Here is a 20,464-nt window from a genome sequence, read left to right on the forward strand (position 1 = left end):
TAGTTAAATTCCACAAGTCTTTTAAACCTCTTTAAGGCTGTGAATAGTCTTACTCTTAAAAGCAGATATTCACATTTCTGTAGCTGTTACCTCTACTCACTTTCTCAGGGGCAATGGCCACCTAAAAATGTTACCCAAGTATTTTGGAGGAAGAGGGCTGTCTCCATCTTTTCAAGGCAAGTCCTGTTGTCCTGGGAGCACCTGCCATTCCTAACTTTCCTTCAGATTTGCTCCTTTCATCTGGGCACTCTCGTTCTTGCTGGTAAAATCTGCCTCTGCTTTCTTCTAGCATGCACTGTTCCTGGTATGGCTAGAATGTAGAGGGATGGATAGGAAGAACATTGCCTTCTTCGTGGCGGAAAGGACTCAGTCTCTCTTCCTTATCTGCCATATTTTGATAGAAGCACCAACCATCAGATGGTAGGGAAACAGCACTTAGCACATACTTAAGTTTCTCTTTTATGATTTTTTTGAGATTATAACACAATTACATCAATTTCCTTTCCCTTTCCAAACTCTCCACACACTCCTCCCAGCTCTCCTTAAATTCATGGACTCTTTTTCATTGATTCTTGTTACATGCATATATGTGCAAATGCAACCTGCCCAGTCTGTATAATATTTCACATTATGTGTGTGTGTGTGTGTGTGTCTGTGTGTGTGTGTGTTTCAGTGTTTCAGGTTGACCATTTGCTACTAGATAACAAATTGCTGTGCTTTTCCCATGGAAGACTCTTTCTCTTTCCCCAAACCTCTGTATTTCTTAGTTGCCTGTAGTTCTTTGTGTCAGGTTTCTCTTTCCTGAGGTCATCAGTACAAGAAAGTTGTGGCAGAAGACAAATCCAAATAAAAGAACACAGTGCCTGTGACTCTATCTAGGAACCTGATTGCTGGGCTCTGTCTGCTTCATCTGTGCCCAGGATCCACTTTATACAGGATGCTAACTTCCTGAGTTCCAGTGTAGTGCTGAGATTATTTTTCCATCCATGGCGAAAAATTCAGGTTAGTAACAAACAATAGCTTGTTGTCTAGACTACGCCGAACCATGGAACATCTGTGGGCTTCATGACTAAATATCATCTTCTCATTTCTTAAGGTCATTCTAGGAACAGAAAGCTAGGGACAAAACCATCCTTGTCTTTGCTTTGGCCACTTCCTCCTGCTGTCTTGGGAGTTAAAATAACTCAGAGCCTTCTTGAGTGAGAAGAAGCAATAGTTAGCATGTCCTAGGCGGATGGAGGAAGAAGAACCATCTTCATTTTCAGTTTCAGTAATTTCCATGTGAAGCTCAACTCTGAGAGTGGGAGGCTGAGTTGGGAGACAGATTGAGAACAAGCAGACAGAAGAACAAAGGGGAGTCTGCTCACCTGAGTTCCACAAAGCACAGTAATGAAGGCTTTCAGAAAAAGCATTTTAATTTTGCAAGTCTTATTTTACCTAGCAAAGATCAAAGGGTGTGGTAATGGTGTCTGAAAACAAGGTGATTGTTGGGAATGGGTGTGTGTGTGTGTGTGTGTGTGTGTGTGTGTGTGTGTGTGTGTGTATGTGTGTGTGTGTGTGTGTGTGTGTGTGTGTGTGTGTGTGTGTCACATTTTTGACCATGCTTTCTAGCCTCTAAGAATTTCTGCAAGAGAAAGGGAATTCTTATGGTGTGGTGCTGTAGCCTATTTGGAAATGTTTTTCAGCTATGGTTTCCAGATGAACAGTCTGCTCATAATTAATATCTAAATAGTTATTTATTGCCATTTCAATTCCTTTACAATATCCTTCATCATAGAAAGAGGACTAGCTGCAAAAATCTGAGCTGGCTTTTTCATTTCAATTTATTCTTGTGGTTAAAATTGATGGGTAGGTAAAAGTGCATCACCAAACATCCTTTTGCTACCCACCTTGCAGGCAATTGTGTGATGCATCAAGAGATTGTGAAGTTTGCTTATGTGCTTATTCTCGTAACCTGTCCTATTTTACCACGTCCAGGTTTCTTCAAGGTTCAACCTCATCCCACGCAAGAGGCTCAGCATCTCTCTTCTACCTTTCCGTGTCTAGCATGGGCGGCGGGTGCAGGCAATGAGGAAGTAGACTGTAGGAAGGGTTTTTAGCTCTATCATTGATCTAGTTGTACATCCCTAGACTTCCTGGGTTCAAATGCCTGGCAGCTGCAGACTAGTTAGGCATCATTTGGAGAAGACACAAGCTTTTTATGTTCTTTCTTTATATATGCTATATAAGTGTACATCAAGTCTGATAATCAAGCATATATGCAACCAGTTGAGAGGAAAATAGGAGCTGGAGTGTCCTAATGAATCTGCCAAGCTCTGTCTCTGCCATGGTGCTGCAGTTCACTGCTGAAGAGACCATCTTTTAAACTCAGACTCTCAGGGAATGACTTGTAAAGGGGCACAGGACACTGGAGGGGTTAGCAGGGATGGAGGATTGGGATTCTCAACATGGAGACCAGTGCTTCTCAACTTAGTTAAAATGATATCCTCCGGAAAAGTCTGACCATGGGAAAGTGACAATCCACAAATCATAATAACAGTCTCATACACTGTATTTATTTATTTTATACAACGTTGGACCACATAGTATTATAAAACATTTGAATTAATTGTTAACATTTAAAACTCAAGGGACTTTGCAAAATATTCCGAATTTATTTACAGCTATCATTGGTAGTTGCCAGGTAACATGTGCCCCAGCCATTGTCATGCCCTGTGGCCTCCCTAGCTAACCTTGAGCATGAAGTTAATTGCTGTTTATCATAAGGCTTGCTCTCCATTTTTATTTAAAAGAACTGAAGAGGGGAGTGAACACTATTCTGCATTCCTTAAAAAAGAAAAGACAGAAACTTTAAAAATTATTTTTTGGGGAGTTTTAATTAACAATATTTCTCCCTTTTCTTTCTTCCTCCAAACTTTCCTCTATATCCCTCTTGCTCTCCTTCAAATTCATGGCCTCCTTTTTCATTGTTCTTCCATGCACATATGTAGACATATATGTGTACATGTACATGTATACATGTATGTGTATGTATTTGCATATGTATTTGCTCAGTCTAAATAATGTTACTCATGTGCATATTCCAGGGCTGATCATTTGGTCATTGTACAATCAATTGTTCATCTCTGGGGAAGCACAACTCTCCTGCCTCCACCTTTCCTTAGGTGCCTATAGCTGTCTATGAAGTGTTGAGCTTTTACCTGCCCGCTCTGCATGTCCATTCCTGTCCTCCTTGCTCAGCTCACTTTTGAGAGGTCATGTTGCCAAGAGTTTATGGGTATAAGCAATCATTTTTAACATTTCTGTCCTGTTGCATATTTTGAAGAAGGCTACACAGAGACCTGTACTTTCAGCCCATGCTCCAAATAGTCTTAATAGTCAAGTAATAGGAGAAATCAGAGAAATTGTTTTCTACTGCGTGCACCTTCATTTGACCACTAGCTCAAACTTAGATGTGTAAAGGAAGCCTTACTTCTCACGGCTGTGTTAGGGAGGCTTTGCTTGGGAAGCGTAGTCTCAGAACTCAGCCCTTCGGAGGTTTATCATCTAAAACATTTATCAAGGCAAAGGAGTTAGACTCTATGGTAGTTGATTTCGGTTCTGTAGGAATAAATACCCAAAGTGATTGATAAAGAAAAGAAGTTGGGGGCTCAGTCTCTGGGTCACCAACTTTTCTCTATAAATCACGTTGTGGATGTGTGTTTAATATTGCAGAGACTTGGCATGGGGTGAGGGGTGGGGGAGGAACTCTTAGATGATAGTTAATTAATTAATTACTTAAGAAAAAGAAAAGTTTGCTTGATTCACAGTTCTAAAGGTTAAGAGTTCGAAGCCACAAGACTAGAACAGGCAAATAGTGGAGCGCAGTGGAGACTGAGGACAAATTCCTTCCTGGATAACAATCCCAGATTCTTACTAATTATTCATGCCTTGCCTCCTTTTCTTATATCCTGAGGATAGTAAAATACATACCTTGTAAGTGGCTATGGGCCAACACCAACAATAAGAGTGAATCTGTATGAAAAATATGCAAAAATATCACATGATAGCTACTTCTCCTGCCTCTTTAAGAAAGTGTTATTTATTACAACCGTGCACATCAGCTTGGAGGAAGTTGCCTGCTTAAATTTCAACAGTGGCATAGCCTTATATTCCATTTTAAGGGAAGTTTCTAAGCCGTGCCCCCAGCAGAATGGATCAAACTCTCAGAGGCAGAAATTCAGAAGGAAAATGTTAAGGGGTTCTTGTAGCATCAGGAAGCTAAGTGATGCCTTCCAATGTACAGAGGGAACATGCCAGCAAAGACTTTAATTTGCACGGACTTTGGTACAAAATGGGTTCAGACAGTGAAAGTGGAGGGGAAGAAGAGTAAGTTCTCTGCCTCCAGAGTACACGGTGAAGTCTGCCGTACACTAGAAGGATGTTGTGGTTTCTGCCTGGTTTGTGGGGGCACAGCACGGTGAGGATGTTTAAGAGATGGCGAACAGTGTAGCTGTCTCCCTGTGGTTAGCCCTAAGTTAGCAAAGACACAGCAAGCGTTTGAGCTGAAATGCTCAAGGCGCGTCTTTGAGCCCCTTGGTCCCCTTTGGGGCTTTGAACTGCAGCCACAAGTCTGGGCTGGCATCTCTTTCCAGATTTGTTTTGAAGCAAGCTTGAAAACAGAATTCACTTTGTACTTATGCTTAGAGTCTGAGAGCAAACCTGCTTGTAGCCTTGCTTATGGCTGGCTCAACAGGATGCCCAGAGACGCCTCTGTGGATCAAGGCTTTGTCGTGGAATCCACATGACAACTTTGGGGAGTGGATGGAGTTGCATCTTCTAGGCAACATGTTCTTTTTATTAGGCCAAATCTAGTGAGAAGAGGCGGAATGAATTGCAAAGGGTATCAAGAAAAAGTCATGGCAGCTTTATTTAGAAAGGAGAGAAGCAGGAGAAAATAAGGTTGATGGTGGCTTCATAGCTGGCCTGATTAGGGTAACCCCAGGCTCAAGATTCTAAAAAGAGTTTACTGGATTAGACTATGGCTCTCACTAGCCTTCGTAAATCCTTGCTTTCTAGTAACATATACTCTAATGTGGTTCTCTGTATAGATTTAGAATAAACAGAGGATAAGGTCAGGGGGAAATCTCCTTCCTGGCAAGTTAGTTTCCATTTTCTAGAATTGTGTTGATGGGAGATGTCTTTTGTTCATTAAGTTATTTCAAGTTTATTAAGTGCAGAAACTAGATGCTATCCTGGACAAAGCTGCTTAGGTATTGAGTGTAAGAAAACCATGACTAAAATTGAAATCAGATTCTGAGTAATGTTCCTGGAGCTTTGGAAATTAAATTGGATGGCAAAGACTTTTTTTTTTTTTAGCAAAATATGACATGACACTTTGAGATAATTTCAGGAAAATGGTGCTGTCTGTACTCTGAGGATGAACTGGGGGAGAATAAAGGATCCATGAGAAGATGATCAAAAGAACAGGGTCAACTTAGGGAGGGTTATTTCCAGAGTCTGAAAGATTCTGAATGCCTTTGAGACAGGAGTAACCATTGTGAGTATTAACTATAGCAATAGTGAGTAAGATTTGGGTGTGAAGGAAGAGGCAGAGTTAGCATTGAAATTTGAATAAGGGAGACTAGGAGAATCTAGGACATTTCCTTTGCTACAGGACAGGACGTCAGAAGAACTTTAGAGATGATTGTGGCCACAGTCATCCAGGCACGTGCTCAACACCTGCAACCACTTTACTTTCACTGTTATCTTCTCAGAGAGAACATCAGGCCTGGACAGAGAAACAGCTTAATGGTGCTATTTTAGTTCTCAAGAAAGGGTTCTTCAAGCACTGGTCAAAGAGTACTAGAGGAAGAACAGATCCATCCTTGGTGAAGACCATGTCAAAATGGCCCATTAGGTAGAGAGCAGTTAAAAGGAGAGTTGAGACAATGGCTCACTAGAGATGGAATTTTAGAAGAGTCAAGGCAATGGTGAACTGCTGGATACCTGTCCTCTCACACATCCCTCATAGCTCATCCCTCAACCCTGCCCAATCAGGAAACATCTGTACTTCTGTCAAGAGAGGCTGTTAGCACTCACATCAGTGAGCGCGGCTTATCCTTAGGGGACACAGAAAAGTCACTTCATCTGAACAGCTTGTGTGGTTTATATCTTTATTTCTTGTTAATCAATCACTTGGTAATCTCAGCATGACCCACATGTCCTTCTTCTCATCAAATCTTATTTCTGCTTGATTATGGTTTATATTCTTTCTAAATCTGAAGTTTCTCTTCTCAAAGCTAAGGACTTCTGATTTTCCTTACAAATATACTGTGGTTCTTTTTTAATAGATAACATGTAAGTATAATGATACATAGTTATAATACAGTGTCTCTATTTAAGTATACATGATATAAAATATGCAAATATAGTATATATACAAAATGCAAACATGCAACACGTGACATACAGCTAATAAACTATAATTATATGTAATATATTCCATTTATCTGTGTTTATAGTACATGAATATGTAAAATTGTGTGGCCATGAGCTGTGTAGACAGTGGCTGTTGAGATCTTGCCACAGCAGATCACAGAATAATTAGCTTATCCCTTATTTTAAGTGTTACATTTACATTATTATTCCAAGGATATTGACTTCTTAAGGATCACATAACACATCATGTTAGGTTAGCTTTAGTTTTGAATAAAGAACAACTTTTGGGTTAAAGCGCAACTAAGCTAGCCTTCCTCTACCCTGTGCTTGTGCAGTTGGTGTTTTATACACAGACACAGAAAATGAGGTAAGTGTGTGGCTTTGTGTTGAAAAAACTGGCTTCTAGTTTCTATCTATAATTATAGCTTTGTAGCTATGGGCAGGTACATAACCTTCCTTTGCATTATTGTCACTGGCAATCTTACAGATTAGTGAGAATTAAATGAGATAAAGAGCTCTGTTTTTATTTGTTGGGATATTTTTAAGACAGGGTTTCTAGCTGGCTGTCCTAGAACTCACTCTGCAGACCAAGCTGGCCTTAAACTCAGAGATATGCCTGCGTCTACCTCCTGACTGCTGGGACCAAAGGCAAAGAGATAAAGAGCTATTAACACATTCTTGGCTCATAGTGAGACATCAACAGTATTATCTAATATTGGCATTGTTGCATGTTATTACAATCTCTTGCTTGTTGGGTACAACTCATATTTTTCAGGAACCACGGGTCTGTTTCTGTTATTGAGCATCATTTGCTTCAAAATATTTTCCAATACAGTGGAAAAGCATAATTATAATTAACAAGGACATGATATCTCTCTGAATGTCTGCATTGATGTTGGATCATAACGGTGTGTAAGACACAAACGGAAGATATGTCACACAAATTAAGGCCCACAAATAATGGTAATTAATGCTTAACTCATGAGAAGAACATTACATCTTTGCTAAACTTACTATAGTATTTGCAAATTCATTTCTCATTGTCTTATATCTGTACTTGCTTACCTATATTCAGTGCATCTTTTGGAACAGGATATCATGAATAATTTTGTGAAATGCCTCACTGATGTCCAACTACTCAATATCTAAGGAAGACTTGGGCAGTAACACAACTTCAGGTTTGGAGATCCATATAGTTAAGGAATGTGGGTCCTTAAAGTTCACAGGCATTGGAGTATAAACTACTGAAGGTTATGGAAGTCAGTGATGGAGAAAAACTATCTGCTTCATTTACCCATAGATCAAGTTAAAGATAAATATGTAGTTATAATAACACAGAGTTGTATGTGATGTAAGGAGAAAGAAAAGAAACAAGCTGATATAGTTAGTTAAATGAGAGAAGTGAAGAAACTCAAAGGAAGATAGTTTTAAGAACAAGGGAGTGAATAAGAGTTTGAATGTACAAAAGTATCTACAGGACATAGTTGAGGTAGTGAGAAAGCTGCATGCCATAATGGCTAAATTCCAGGTACTGACCAAAGACATAATTGTAAATCTAAGTAATAAAGAGTTGTTTCTTTTAAACAATGAGTGGAATTGATAAATAAATATTTAGCCAGAAAAAGTAAACATAGTTGACAAACATAAGCAGCAAAAATACAATCACCACTCCAGAAGCTGTCAATAACAAACAGACAAGAGGGGCTGGAGAGATAGCTCCATTGGTTCAGCTATTGCAATTAGGAGCACCAGAACCACCATGTAAAAAAAATGTCTGTCTGTCTGTCTGTCTGTCTGTCTGTCTGTCTCTCTCTCTCTCTCTCTCTGTCTCTGTGTCCCCCTCCTCTGGTGCATATTTGTAAATCTAGCACTGTAGATTGGAAAGGGGCAGATGTCTGGGTTCTGTGGACAGACACAAAGATAGTTTATCCTGCTTGACAAGTTCCCAGGCAGTGAGAGCCTATGTCTAGATGATCAAGATAGACAGTTCCTGAGAAATAGCACCAAAAGTTATTTGCTCCATATATAAGCATGTTCACAGGAACACAAACAAATATCAAGGAATAGCGTAAAATATTTTAAAATTAAACCTGAAAACTAAGATGTAATTAAAACATTCCTTGAAATTCACCGAAACCCACTCAAGTAAAACAAGCTAAATGTAATGATCTCATAGCTTCTAAATTAGTTCACCACTAATTTTATTTAAATGTTTAAAACATTAGGTCAGGTGACTTTATTAGAAATTACAGCAAGTATTTAAGGAGGAAAATATAATTCTATAAAGCTTTCTCATAAAAGGGGAACTATGTATCAACTTATGTCACAAGCTATAATTAATCTGATATAACTATATATTTTAGGAAAAATGAGACTGCAGACCTATCTTGAATGCAGATTTTAAAAATATTCAATAAAATGATAGTGACATAGATCTAATGCTACACAAACATATAACACATCTCAAATGTCCCCTAACTAAAGAATGGGTAAAGAAAATGTGGTTCACTTACACAATGGAATACTACTCAGCTATTAAAAACAAGGTTATAATGAAATTTGGAGGCAAATGAATGGAACTAGAAAATATCCTCATGAGTGAGGTAACTCAGATCCAAAAGGACATGCAGGGTATGAACTCACTTATAAGTGGGTATTAGCCATATAGTACAGGATACCCATGCTATAATCCATAGACCCAAAAAGCTAAATAGCAAGGAGGGCCCAAGGAAGGATGCTTGAATCTCACACAGCAGAAGTAAAACATTTATCAGCTATGCAGTGGAGGAAGGGACCTGTTTGGGAGAGCAGATAAGGAGGGGAAAAGGGGAAGGTGTAGGGAGAACTGGAGAGAGAGGGAAGGAAGAGAGAATGGAAATCAGTGGATGGAGGCCGGGGTGGGGGAGATCTCTCAGAAGTGCCAGAAACCTGGAATGGGGGAGGTTCCAGAGGTTGTATGAGAATGATTCTGGATGAGACTCCTTGTAGTGGAAAATGTGAAGAAGCAGTCTCCTGTAGCCAGGCAGGACTCCAGGTTAAACACACCAAACCACCCATAAAATCTTTGACGCAAAATTTGTCCTGCCTACAAGAAAAACAGGGACAAAGTTGGAACAGGGTCTGAGGGAATGTCCAACCAATGACTGGCCCAACTTGAGACCCATCCATGGGCAAGAATCAATCCCTGACACAATTACTGATACTCTGTTATGCTTGCAGACATTGCTCAGAGACATCTTGTCCTCTGAGTGGTTCAGCTGCTGACTTAAACAGATGCAGAGACCTACAGGCAAACATAGGATGGCGCTCGGGGAGTCTTGTCGAAGAGTTGGGGAAAGAATTGAGGGAGCTGAAGAAGACAGGGACCCCACAAGAAGACCAACAGAGTCAACAAACCTGGACCCTTGGGGTCTCTCAGAGATTGAACCTCCAACTAAAGATCATACATGGGCTGGATCTAGGTCCCTCAAACATATGTGGCAGATGTACAGGTAGTCTTCCTGTGGGTCCCCCAACAACTGGAGAGGGGGCTGTTCCAGAGTCTGCTGCCTAAGGATCCTATTCCCCTAATTTGGCTGCCTTGTCTGGCTTCAGTGGGAGATGATGTGCCTAGTGTTGTAGTGATTTGATGTTCCAGGGTGAGTTGGTACCCCAGGGAGCACCTCCCCTTTCTCTGAGGAAAATGGAAGGGGAGTTTTTGGGGAAGGGCTACAGAGGGGGTACTACGAAGAGGGGCAGCTGCCTGTAAAGTCAATACATACATACAAACATACATACATACATACATACATACATACATACATACATACATACATACATAGAAAGAAGAGGTGGTGCTCCTAAGATTAAAAATATTCAAATTATGTAGTGACTTCAGTGAGAACTTTACTGAAGGAATGTGAATAAGAGTTGAGCGGCAGTAAGAAAAAAATGAGACGGAGGCTATATGGCTGAGATACATGATACATGATCCTGTGATTATCAGGTGCCAATGTAGAATAAAGGTGAAAAACTTGGGTGCTGCTGAGGAGAGGGAGGACCTCAGAGTTTGAGGACAGAAAGAATGGAGACACAAGGAGAGATGACAGAGTGTTCTAATGTGGCCAACGCTGTGTTAGAGGAAATGACCTCGCAAAAACTATTGCAACCCAGTGGAGATAACACCTCCTTTTAACCTATGGTAATGGCCTCTTAAGGACAGGTGCTGGGATAGCTGTTCCAAGGTGTGATTCTTTATTGAAGAGGAAGAGATTGCTCCTTGAAGGAAGTGGACACAGTTAGATATGAGGATCCGTAAGCTTTCGCAAACCCTGTAAATTTTACGAGAGTGGAAGACACGTCCAGAAATTGGCTGTGCACAGATGACTTATCCTAGGACGTTTGCAAACACACAGTGTGAGGAGGGTCAGAGAGAACAGCCACAGGAGGGAATCAGGGAGGCTGTCACTGAAGCTCGAATGTCACTGCTCATTTTGTATGATATTTCCTTTAGATGATGTTCATTGAATTTAGTTTCTGCGTAATCATGTAAACAGCGCAGCTGTCTATGAGGGCAATTCTGCATTCTATTAGACACAAGTACAAATAGTTAAAAGTGTGACTGGTCTAGAAATTCAATGATGCATTTTTTTCTTATCTACTAGGATGATCGTTCAAGGTTTGCAATCTATGAAGCAAGAAGTATAAGACGGAATGTTTTCCTCTGAGTTTCAGTGGGATTTTCAACCTATTCCCCTAATATGGACACCTCCATAGGGAGACTTCATGGCTTATGAGTGATCTTACTTTGAATGTATTGTTTCTGGTAATTCCAGGATCACTTAAAAATTCATCTTTATGTTTTTGAGATCTCTCTCTCTCTCTCTCTCTCTCTCTCTCTCTCTCTCTCTCTCTCTCTCAGGGTTTTATGGCTCACTTCAAGTTTCCTTTTCAGAGCTTCTTATCAACTGAGAAGGAGTCACACACCCATCACAATGATGCACACAACAAACTCCATGGTCATTCGATTATGAATATTTATTCAATAAAATAAAAAAATAAACCACAGTCTTCACTTCTTTTCGTCTGTAAGTCTTGAGGGTGACCTTTCTCCATCACTGCCTTGTGCATGCTCACTCCTTTGAAGGATCATTTTAATGTCCTAAGAGAGAAAAATCAAAGGGAAGTTACAAATGAAAATGGAGGATTTATGACTGAGGGACATCTCAGATGTGGCTGTTATTAAACAGTTAGCTGCATTTTCCTTTAGTCTTTTCTTTTGTTTCCCCCTGAGAAAAACATTTCCCATTTAGTATGAGTTCTATTCTGGAACCACCAATTCTATCCTTGTAACGATAGCAAAGGGTTTTTAGAAATTCTCCTTTCTAATCCTGTAATGGACTTGTCAGGTTAAGTAATGTCTATAAAAACAATTATTCAACTCTGTCATATAGTGTGTAAACCAAAAGATTATTTTTCTGTAAATGAATAAAACAGTATTCACATTCTATTAAAGAAAAATATAATGCCAAGTTAATCACATCTACATAGAAATTTAAATGTAGAAATTTTGAGCAGTAGATTTTTCCCCCCTGGGATTTTTCCCATTTCTCCATGTTTTTTCTTACTATCAGAGATAGTAATGTTATAAAAATTTAATTTCTTAAATCATTATTTTTTCAACATAAATGTAAACTTACACTTATAGAATGAATATTATAATATACATAAAACATGAAAATTGCATAGTGGTTAGTAATGTTAATTTATTTCCCCCACAAAACTTTAAGAAAATGCTTTACAAATGTAGATTTCTCTGCTCTAGAGCTGAGCTACAGAGCTTCCAGCTTGCGGTCACCTTACACGTGAAGACATGGGCTATTTCACTTTCTAACTTGTTGGTTTATATATTTGTCACTCTGTCGGCCCCTGCCAGGAACGACACTGACCCCATTTCTTCAAACCATTGACCTCCTTAAAGGCAGGGGTTAACCTCTGAGTGAGCCACATGGAAATAAAATGGTGGCTTCCACTGATTTCTAGTTTCTGCTTACTGCAACCCTTGAGGGTGGGCACTTATGTTGGTAGACCTTAGTTAATCTGGGAACTGAGGCCTTCATTCTGGGATTGTCTGGCACTTCAAAGCATGGGCAACATGACAGGCCATGCTCTATATACATGCCAACCAGCATTGGTTAAATTCAAGAAGAAATAGGAGGCTGTCTGTAGTCAGCAGATTGGGGAGAGGACTGAGAGGCACCAGAATCTTGGCACAGTCACATAGTTGTCACAGGAAATTGACTCTGTTGCCTGGTTATGATCTCACTAATTTTTTTAAGATTTACCCAAATCATTTTCTTAATGATTTAAAAATATTTTTGGACATATTTTCTCTGTACAAGGTCTAGGGAAGTAGAAATTATGTACATAATTTGACTGCAGATCTGTGAAAAATATTCCAGCACCAAACCTGGAGTTTGCAGTGCTATTCACCTCTGACTGTTCCTGGGACTTCGGTTTAACACTTGGTCACTGTGGTTGTCTGCCAGAGAAAACTTTGTCTCTATTCAGAGATGAAAATGGAGCGGTCTGTCTGTCCATCCGGCTGCCCCTCCGTATGCTTCATCTCACTTGCTGGTGTGTCTTTGGTTCTGAGACTTCTGTATCCATCTCGGTCTCAGTCTTAGCATCAGCACTGGTGTCTGCTCTTCTGCTGGAAACTGAGCTCAGTGTTCTGTGCTCGTTCACTCATTTCATCCATACAAAAGCCCCATGAGGAGGTTAACCCCATGTCACAGTTTTGGAGCACAGGACACTGAAATCGTATGTACCACGTACTTCCCAGCACTACCCATTTCCAAGAATCTAGGACTTACTCTCATAAGCACAGAGCCAGACCACCTTGAAACAGGAGCAGAACTAAAGTGTGTTATTACCATTACATGTAATCCAGTTTTCGTTTCAAGTTTGTGTTTTTAAATGCTGTGACTTGTACACACAGACCCTGTAAACACAGAAGTCTTAAGCAGCAACCTTCATTTTCCCACTGTTTATAATAGCAAACAACTTCTTAACCTTGAAAAACCACACTCTAGCTTTGGCTCTACTTATCTTGAACGATCTTCAAATAACATCACTGTGGTTAAGGTTCATTTAAAAATGTGATCTATTTACTTATGCATGGATACCTGGAGTAAAAACTAACGGTACGAGTATGAGAGCCAGCCCCCAAGTCTGAAATGTTTATTATCTTTCTACTTTCCCCCTCCTTCCTCCCTCTCATCCTTCCTTTTCTCTTCCCTCCCTCACTCCCTCCTTCTCTTCCCTCCTTCTCTTTCCTCCTTCTTTTTTGGTTAGCAAGAACAGGAATGAAATGTCTTAGTGGAAAGAGACCCCTCTTTAGATCTCAAATCTCTATTTTTAGGTTTTTCCAGGTCTTTGGTACAACTCTTGTTGATACAGTCTTACTGATCAGAATCAAATAGCTCCCCACCCTGCCTTTTGATTACTGAGGTCAGCAACAGGCAGGAGATATGAAGGGCAAGGAAAATAAGGGTTTAAGAATCTGAATCACACTTACCATAAAGAAGTGTTCAGCCACGGAGTTAACTCACTAATTGCTTAGATTCGCAAATGGAGAAACGAGCTAGGATTCTAGTGTGTTAAGTGATACTGACTCTAGGAGTCTGGTTAACTGCAGGATGGTTGGGAGGAGGGGTCCCCAGAAAGAATGTGAATGGAATACAGAAGAGGATGGTGGGAATGTACAGAAGAGGTGCTGATGATCAAGGCATCAAAATTCTCCTGGCATACTGTGGTTGTACTTGGAACCTTTGGCATCTGGCTACACTCCTGCAAAAGGAGGCGCTGTGAGTCGAGCTTTGGTGTCTGGACCTTGAGTATAACTTCTTCTCTGCTCAGCAGCCCTATCTATCTTTGAGCCACTGAGTTTCTATTAAAAAATTCTCTCCTGGTGTTACCATCACTACACACTACTCCGTGGGAAGTAAACACTTTCCAAAATGGGAGAAACTGGAAACTGCATTTAGAACATTTCTCTCTCTCTCTCTCTCTCTCTCTCTCTCTCTCTCTCTCTCTCTCTCTCTCTCTCTCTGTCTTTTTATTACCCTTTTTTATTGGATATTTTTTCTTTACATTTCAAATGTTATTTCCTTTCTCGGTTTCCCAGACATAAGCCCGCTATCCCATCCCCCTTTTCTTCTTCTACCCAACCACTCCCCTCCTGCCCCTCCAACATTCCCCTACAATGGGGGGTTCCAGACTTGGCAGGACCAAGGGCTTCTCCTCCCATTGGTGCCCAACAAGGCCGTCCCCTGCTACATATGCAGCTGGAGCCATGGGTCTCTCTCTCTCTCTCTCTCTCTCTCTCTCTCTCTCTCTCTCTCTCTCTCCACACACACACACACACACACACACACACACACACACACACACACACACACACACGCAGCCAACAAAACTAGACAATATTGATGAAGCCAAGAAGCAAACTTAGGAGATTTCTGGGGCCTCTGGATTTCCCTGGGGATCTTGCAGTTCTCCAGAGGCTGACTCTCCAAGCTGCTAGTCTCAAGGCTTTTGCCATCAGGCAGGAACTTGAACAGAATCTTCTCTGGCCAATGTAAAGGGCTATTGAGCTGTGCGGGCTTTGTAGGAGGTTTTCCTTCCTTTAAGGGTGGAGATAATTGATAATTGGCCTGGCCTATCACTTTATGCTCTTACTTATTCCTGGCAGTAGGAAATGAATCCTGTTACATATGATTCTGAGAGATTTAGTGATTGTTTTACTAGTTTAAGCGGGGCCTCTGCCTTTATATGTGGAACATAGGGTGAAAGATGGCGCCGAAACAGTCAGGTATTGAACTTGCTATATTAAAAAAATGACACGGGAACATGATATGGTTAGGTGATATGGAAATGTTTAGAGATGAAAAATTAATAGAATAGCACATTCCCATACTCAAAGCCTATTGGTTCCTTGATTGCCTTTTCAAGTTCAGTGTGAAATTCAGCTTTCATTCTTTTCTGTTTTAATTAATCTCACTAATCCAATGGAATCACCCTAGCCCCTTTACAGTCTTTCAAGGGCTTGGATCCTGCTCTTCCATGGGGTCCTGCTTCTATACATTGGTCTGGACCTGCTTGTCATCCAGGATGTCTTCATTGCCCTATCCCAATAAGAAAATCTATACAGACTTTTCTCCCTCTCCCTTCCCGAACCGCAATTATTTCTACCTTCCAACAGGCTTGTTCCCTCTATGTTTCTAGTACACACAAGTAACAGCTTGAATATCTGTAGTTTTTTACTTGGTTTATGTACATTCTGCCATTTTCACATGTACAAATTATATTGGAAACATTAGTATGCACAGAGATAATTGTTATCACCACTCAATACACAGGACAACTAGGTACCACCTTGGGGCATGAGGTCCTGGGTTATACAACAGGACAAGTTAGATAAGCCACAAGGAATGAATTGGTAAGTAATTTCCTCATTTGCTTCTGTTCAGTTCCTGCCGCTAGGTTCCTACCTTGAGCTTCTGACGTGGGTTTCACTGATGATGCTCTGTAATCTCTAAACCCTACGAACCCTCTCCTTTCCAAGTTGCTTTTCATCAGGATGCTTTATCAGCAATTGAAAGAAAAGAAGTACACTCCCATATGTGCTACAGAGAGCATATATCCCACGATTTGAAAATGGTGACTATACCAGCACTTGGATGGAGGCTATAGTCTTGGTTAGTTCTTTATAGCAGAATGAGTCCTAGTGTCTACACTTGTCTATTGTAGACAAGCATCGTTATTTTTCCAGAACAATTCACATCGATAATAGGCCATATAACAAGCTTTATGTATAACCTACCCACAGCCCTCTCCTCTCGGCCCAGGATAGCAGCATGTACTAAGGATGTAAATCCTTAACACTGAGAATTGTCTCAAGTGTACATTAGTGTGCTATCCTTGGCCATTGCTGGCTGGCAGGTCTGGGCAAGTCCAGCTTGCTCTTCTTTAATAGCTCACAGTAGGAATTTCAAGTGTACCCTTAGCTGAAACCAAGCAAATTAGGATGATTTTGGCTAATACTCACAGGGATTTTATAGTCTACATAATTCGTAATCAGGTCCTGAATGTAAGGATGCTTCAAGAGAATATTAACTTCGATTGGCTCTAGGTTCTTGGCACCCAGGTCCTGGAACGTCTTGATGAGGTTCTTTAAAGAAAAACACAGGCAAAGTTAATTTCCTTTGCAATCTTGAAGTTATTTTAAAGTAGACTCATACAATGAAGTAATTCACCATGACTTCTCTACAATACACAACACCTTTACAGCAATGCCAGGTGAGCGGTCTAACCAACCTCTGAGTAAATATTCTCTGTCTTTAGGTAGCTGGCAAATCTGTTAGCGTCCAGCACTTCATTTCCTCCTCCAAACACTTTGAGCAGTGTTTCCATGGAAATCTTTTCAGTGTTTGCATTTTCTGGGATTTCTTCTTCCTTTTGGTCCCTCTCATCTTTCTCCTCCTTCAGCTCCTCTCTTGTACTGTTTTCTTCAGCTTCAGGGAATTCCTCATTGGGACTCACAGAGGAGATGGAGGTCTATCAAATGAGAGGATGACAGGAGTCAGACAGACATGTTTCCAGCACACAGATTCTTTATCAACTTGTTCAGTACGCAAGGACCAGGCAAGTGAAGGCCGGTGCCTACCGCAAACCCCATTAAACACATTATGGAAGAAAATGCATTGGCTGCACTCAAAATCAGTGTCAAAGTCCTAGAGCAGTTTAGCTTATGGTGCAGAAGTGTCAGTGTGGGGTGAGTCTCATTCATCTCAACCCACACACATGCTCCCTACACTACCAGGTACATAAAATTCCTCCACAGTGGCACACAGAAGTAAGTTAGTGTAAGCGACTCCCAACACCAACGCATGGCGGGATTGCCCTAAAACTGACTTCAGTTGAGGATATTTAAAATCCATAAGACTAATTTTGCCTCTTGATTCCATAGTTATAGATTAGGAATGATCCAGAATAAATGTTTACAGACACAGAAAGTTTCAAATATAGAAGGTAATTCGGTGTTATGATAAAAATAGATGACTTGTAATTCCAAAAGTATGGGTACAGTGACACAAATTATAGTTTTGTAATGGACACAATTCCTTTATGAAAATTATGGCCTAGAGGTATATCCAAACTAACAAAAATGCACCCATAGAGTAAGTTCATAAAAGTCCCATCAAACACAGGAATAGATACAGTGTTATTATCATGTCATATGATGTCATGTGGTGATGTATCATTTATCAATCAGATAAAGAACACATTTAAAGTGTCAACACTGGTTACTAGTGGGGGTCAGACAAATGATTTCCATCGTCTTCAAAATTCCTGAAGTAAATTTTGTATGTATATGCAAACACACGTGTATTTTCTAATGATAAAATAATCAATATTTGCATATTCAACATAGAGAAATAGTTTTGAATGTTGTTTGGCCAGAAATCTGAGAAGACAGGGATTCTGATTTCCCTTTGCCACTAGGAAAGGAGAACTGATAATTCAGGAGAATGCTGATGTCATTAAATATCCAATTCAGTTTATTAATTGTTAGTTGTGATATGTGACAGAATGGGATCATAAACTAAGCCTATGGTAGATCTGTGTCCCTGTGGAGGGACTGTTACCTGTGTTGAAAAGATGAGGTGCAATTGTTTCAGCTTGGGAGGTCACCTTGCTTTTGCTGAGAGTTTTTATCTTTTGCTAAACAGGGAATTTAATTCAATTTTGAAAGGGGGTTATAACAGTTAAATAGTGATTAAATATATATTTACACATTTATTAAAACATACATTTTTACCTCCTTTCAACTTGCAACAATTAAATGCTACATGGTGGAAGTGGGAAGCAGGTGTTAGTGTCCTCACTGTGATTCCTGGTGATTACTTCTACAGTTACTCATCAGTAGGTTTCAGGGTCCGTAAAACATGCTACATGGAGATTGGACCTAACGTGTCCTGCAGAGTAGGTGCGGAGTGAATGGATGTGTATGGGGAGCAGTGCACAGCACTGCAGTAACAGTGCCAAGAGAGAACCCGTGGGTGAGCAAATCACTAGTTGCTTCAATGAGCAGACACAGGTTTAGGGTTAGGAAAGTCTGGGTCCCTTGTTGCTCTTTGCATAGTTAGGGCAGCACTTCCTTTTTAAAGACCTGATACATACATCATGGAATAAATAATTTTTAATGAAAAAATAACAATTTAAATATGTAGCATTTTAGGATTAAGAGTCCCTAACTTCCTAATGTCAGAAGTTTTTTGTGGTTGTTTTTGTTTTGTTTTTGATTCCTGTTGCCTTTGCCCTTTGGGACTTGGAATACACATTATAGCTATTAGGTAAGAGAGGAAAGAATGAAAGGACCGTTCAGTGTTCTGGGAGGGATAAAAGGTATGTGCAAGAGAAGGGTTCACTCTAACAGACACTGGAGAGAAACCAGTGATGGCAGCCAGAAGAAAAGGCAATTCTTTGGAATAGTTATCTGTGGCACCAAAGTAGAGAGATCCATGCCCTTCAAACAGGGATGGTGGCACCTTTGAGCACTAATTTATACTGCTGTGGCTGATAAGACTGATCCCAAAGCCTGTCCACACATGTGTCTCTGAAATGATACTTGTGTATCTTCCTGAGCGTTTATTTCTGTTCTTGACTCAGCTCAGGCCTAACACAGAAAATAATGTTGGTTCTGAGAACAAAAGTGTCACACAACATGTGTACATACACGGAACTTCAGGGTCTCAAACATGCTGCCAAGAGGGCTTTAATAAAAATTCAACTATGTGGGAGCTGCAAACTAACAATTTACTAAAATCTAACATCATAGTCCTGAAACCCTACAAGGGTTTCAAAATTAGCTATTACACCAAATTTCACTTACTCAAGTATTGCATTCACTAAAACTTGTACATTCTTGATAAATGCTTTGCTCTCGGGCTTTTAAAAAATTTCCTGAGAAACAACGGCTTTCCACAGAAGGTCTGAGCCACATTGAATGAAAGCAGCATGACAGCAAAGATACAGAAGGAGGAATAAAAAAAATAAGACACAGGTTCCAGTTATCATAATAACACAGGCAGAAAGCAAAGATTCGATGGAAAGCCTTGGAAGTGCATAGAGATTAATAGGAGATGTTATTTCTGAGTGAGGTCTTTGCACACTCCTGGGATGAGGTTACCCAGGAAACTAGTACACAGTTGGAAAAAACTCAGAAATGGAAGGGTATAATTGCGGCTAAAATGCCATTCAAGTGTGAATGAGTGAGGCGGGCAACTCTTGTGTTTCTGAAGTGCTTCGAGTTTATTTCAAGTCTGAACAGTCCCTGAAGGCCAAAGGGAGACACGCTCCAATCTCTGCAGACACCCCTGGTTTCTGAACAATATCCTTGTGCTTTAAAAGAGCTCTGGAGAGCAGCTCTCAAATGGAGCTATTTCCTAAGTGGGAACACTAAGATGAGGTAGTAAGTCAGGGACATCAGGGATACAGGTCACCTATTCTAGGTGGCTTGGTGCTACCCACCATAGTGGTTGCTATAGTAATGGTTTTGGTGCAACCTCTCCATCCTTGGTCTTCCTGGGCAGAATCATTTGTTCCTCTCCCCATCTTGCTCCTAAAGCTGAGACTCCATCTCTTGCACAGCAACCCCTCTTCATGTTTTCATTCTATTCACAAACATCGGGCATTTTCTATGTGTAGCTACTCTGGAGGACATGAGACAACTTGACCTAGATTCCAGATAGGGATAATCTGGCCATAGGAGTCAATTGATGGACAAGGTCCAGCTTAATGGGGGTCCCAGAGCTAAGGGTGGATACAAGCCCTCATTCTTAATCTAGAAGCTACCTTCAATTAATAACTGCTCATAAATGAAAAATTTTCTCCAACAGAGTCTCACTGTGTATAAAAATCTCTCATACGGCTGGAAGCCCCATGCCCCAGTAGTAGATGGCCAACACAAAATAAACTCAATGGTATCTTTGGAGGGTTT

General features: G+C 40.4%; 1 protein-coding gene across 7 annotated transcripts in view; it reads right to left on the reverse strand.

Annotated features, from left to right (window-relative positions):
* Positions 1-11,421: 11,421 nt before the first annotated feature.
* The window catches only part of Spef2 (sperm flagellar 2), a 182,196-nt gene continuing 173,153 nt past the window's right edge, over positions 11,422-20,464 (reverse strand). For all 7 annotated transcript variants that reach the window (NM_022620.2, XM_039103075.2, NM_001415008.1 and 4 more), the window contains 3 exons: positions 16,780-17,019; positions 16,511-16,633; positions 11,422-11,560 (listed from right to left, as the gene is read on the reverse strand). In NM_022620.2, coding sequence (NP_072142.2) covers positions 11,471-11,560; positions 16,511-16,633; positions 16,780-17,019 — 453 coding nt within the window. In that variant the 3' untranslated portion in view covers positions 11,422-11,470. The remainder of the gene's footprint in view (positions 11,561-16,510; positions 16,634-16,779; positions 17,020-20,464) is intronic.

This window comes from Rattus norvegicus, chromosome 2 (genome assembly GCF_036323735.1).
Source record: "Rattus norvegicus strain BN/NHsdMcwi chromosome 2, GRCr8, whole genome shotgun sequence".
NCBI classification, from domain to species: domain Eukaryota; kingdom Metazoa; phylum Chordata; class Mammalia; order Rodentia; family Muridae; genus Rattus; species Rattus norvegicus.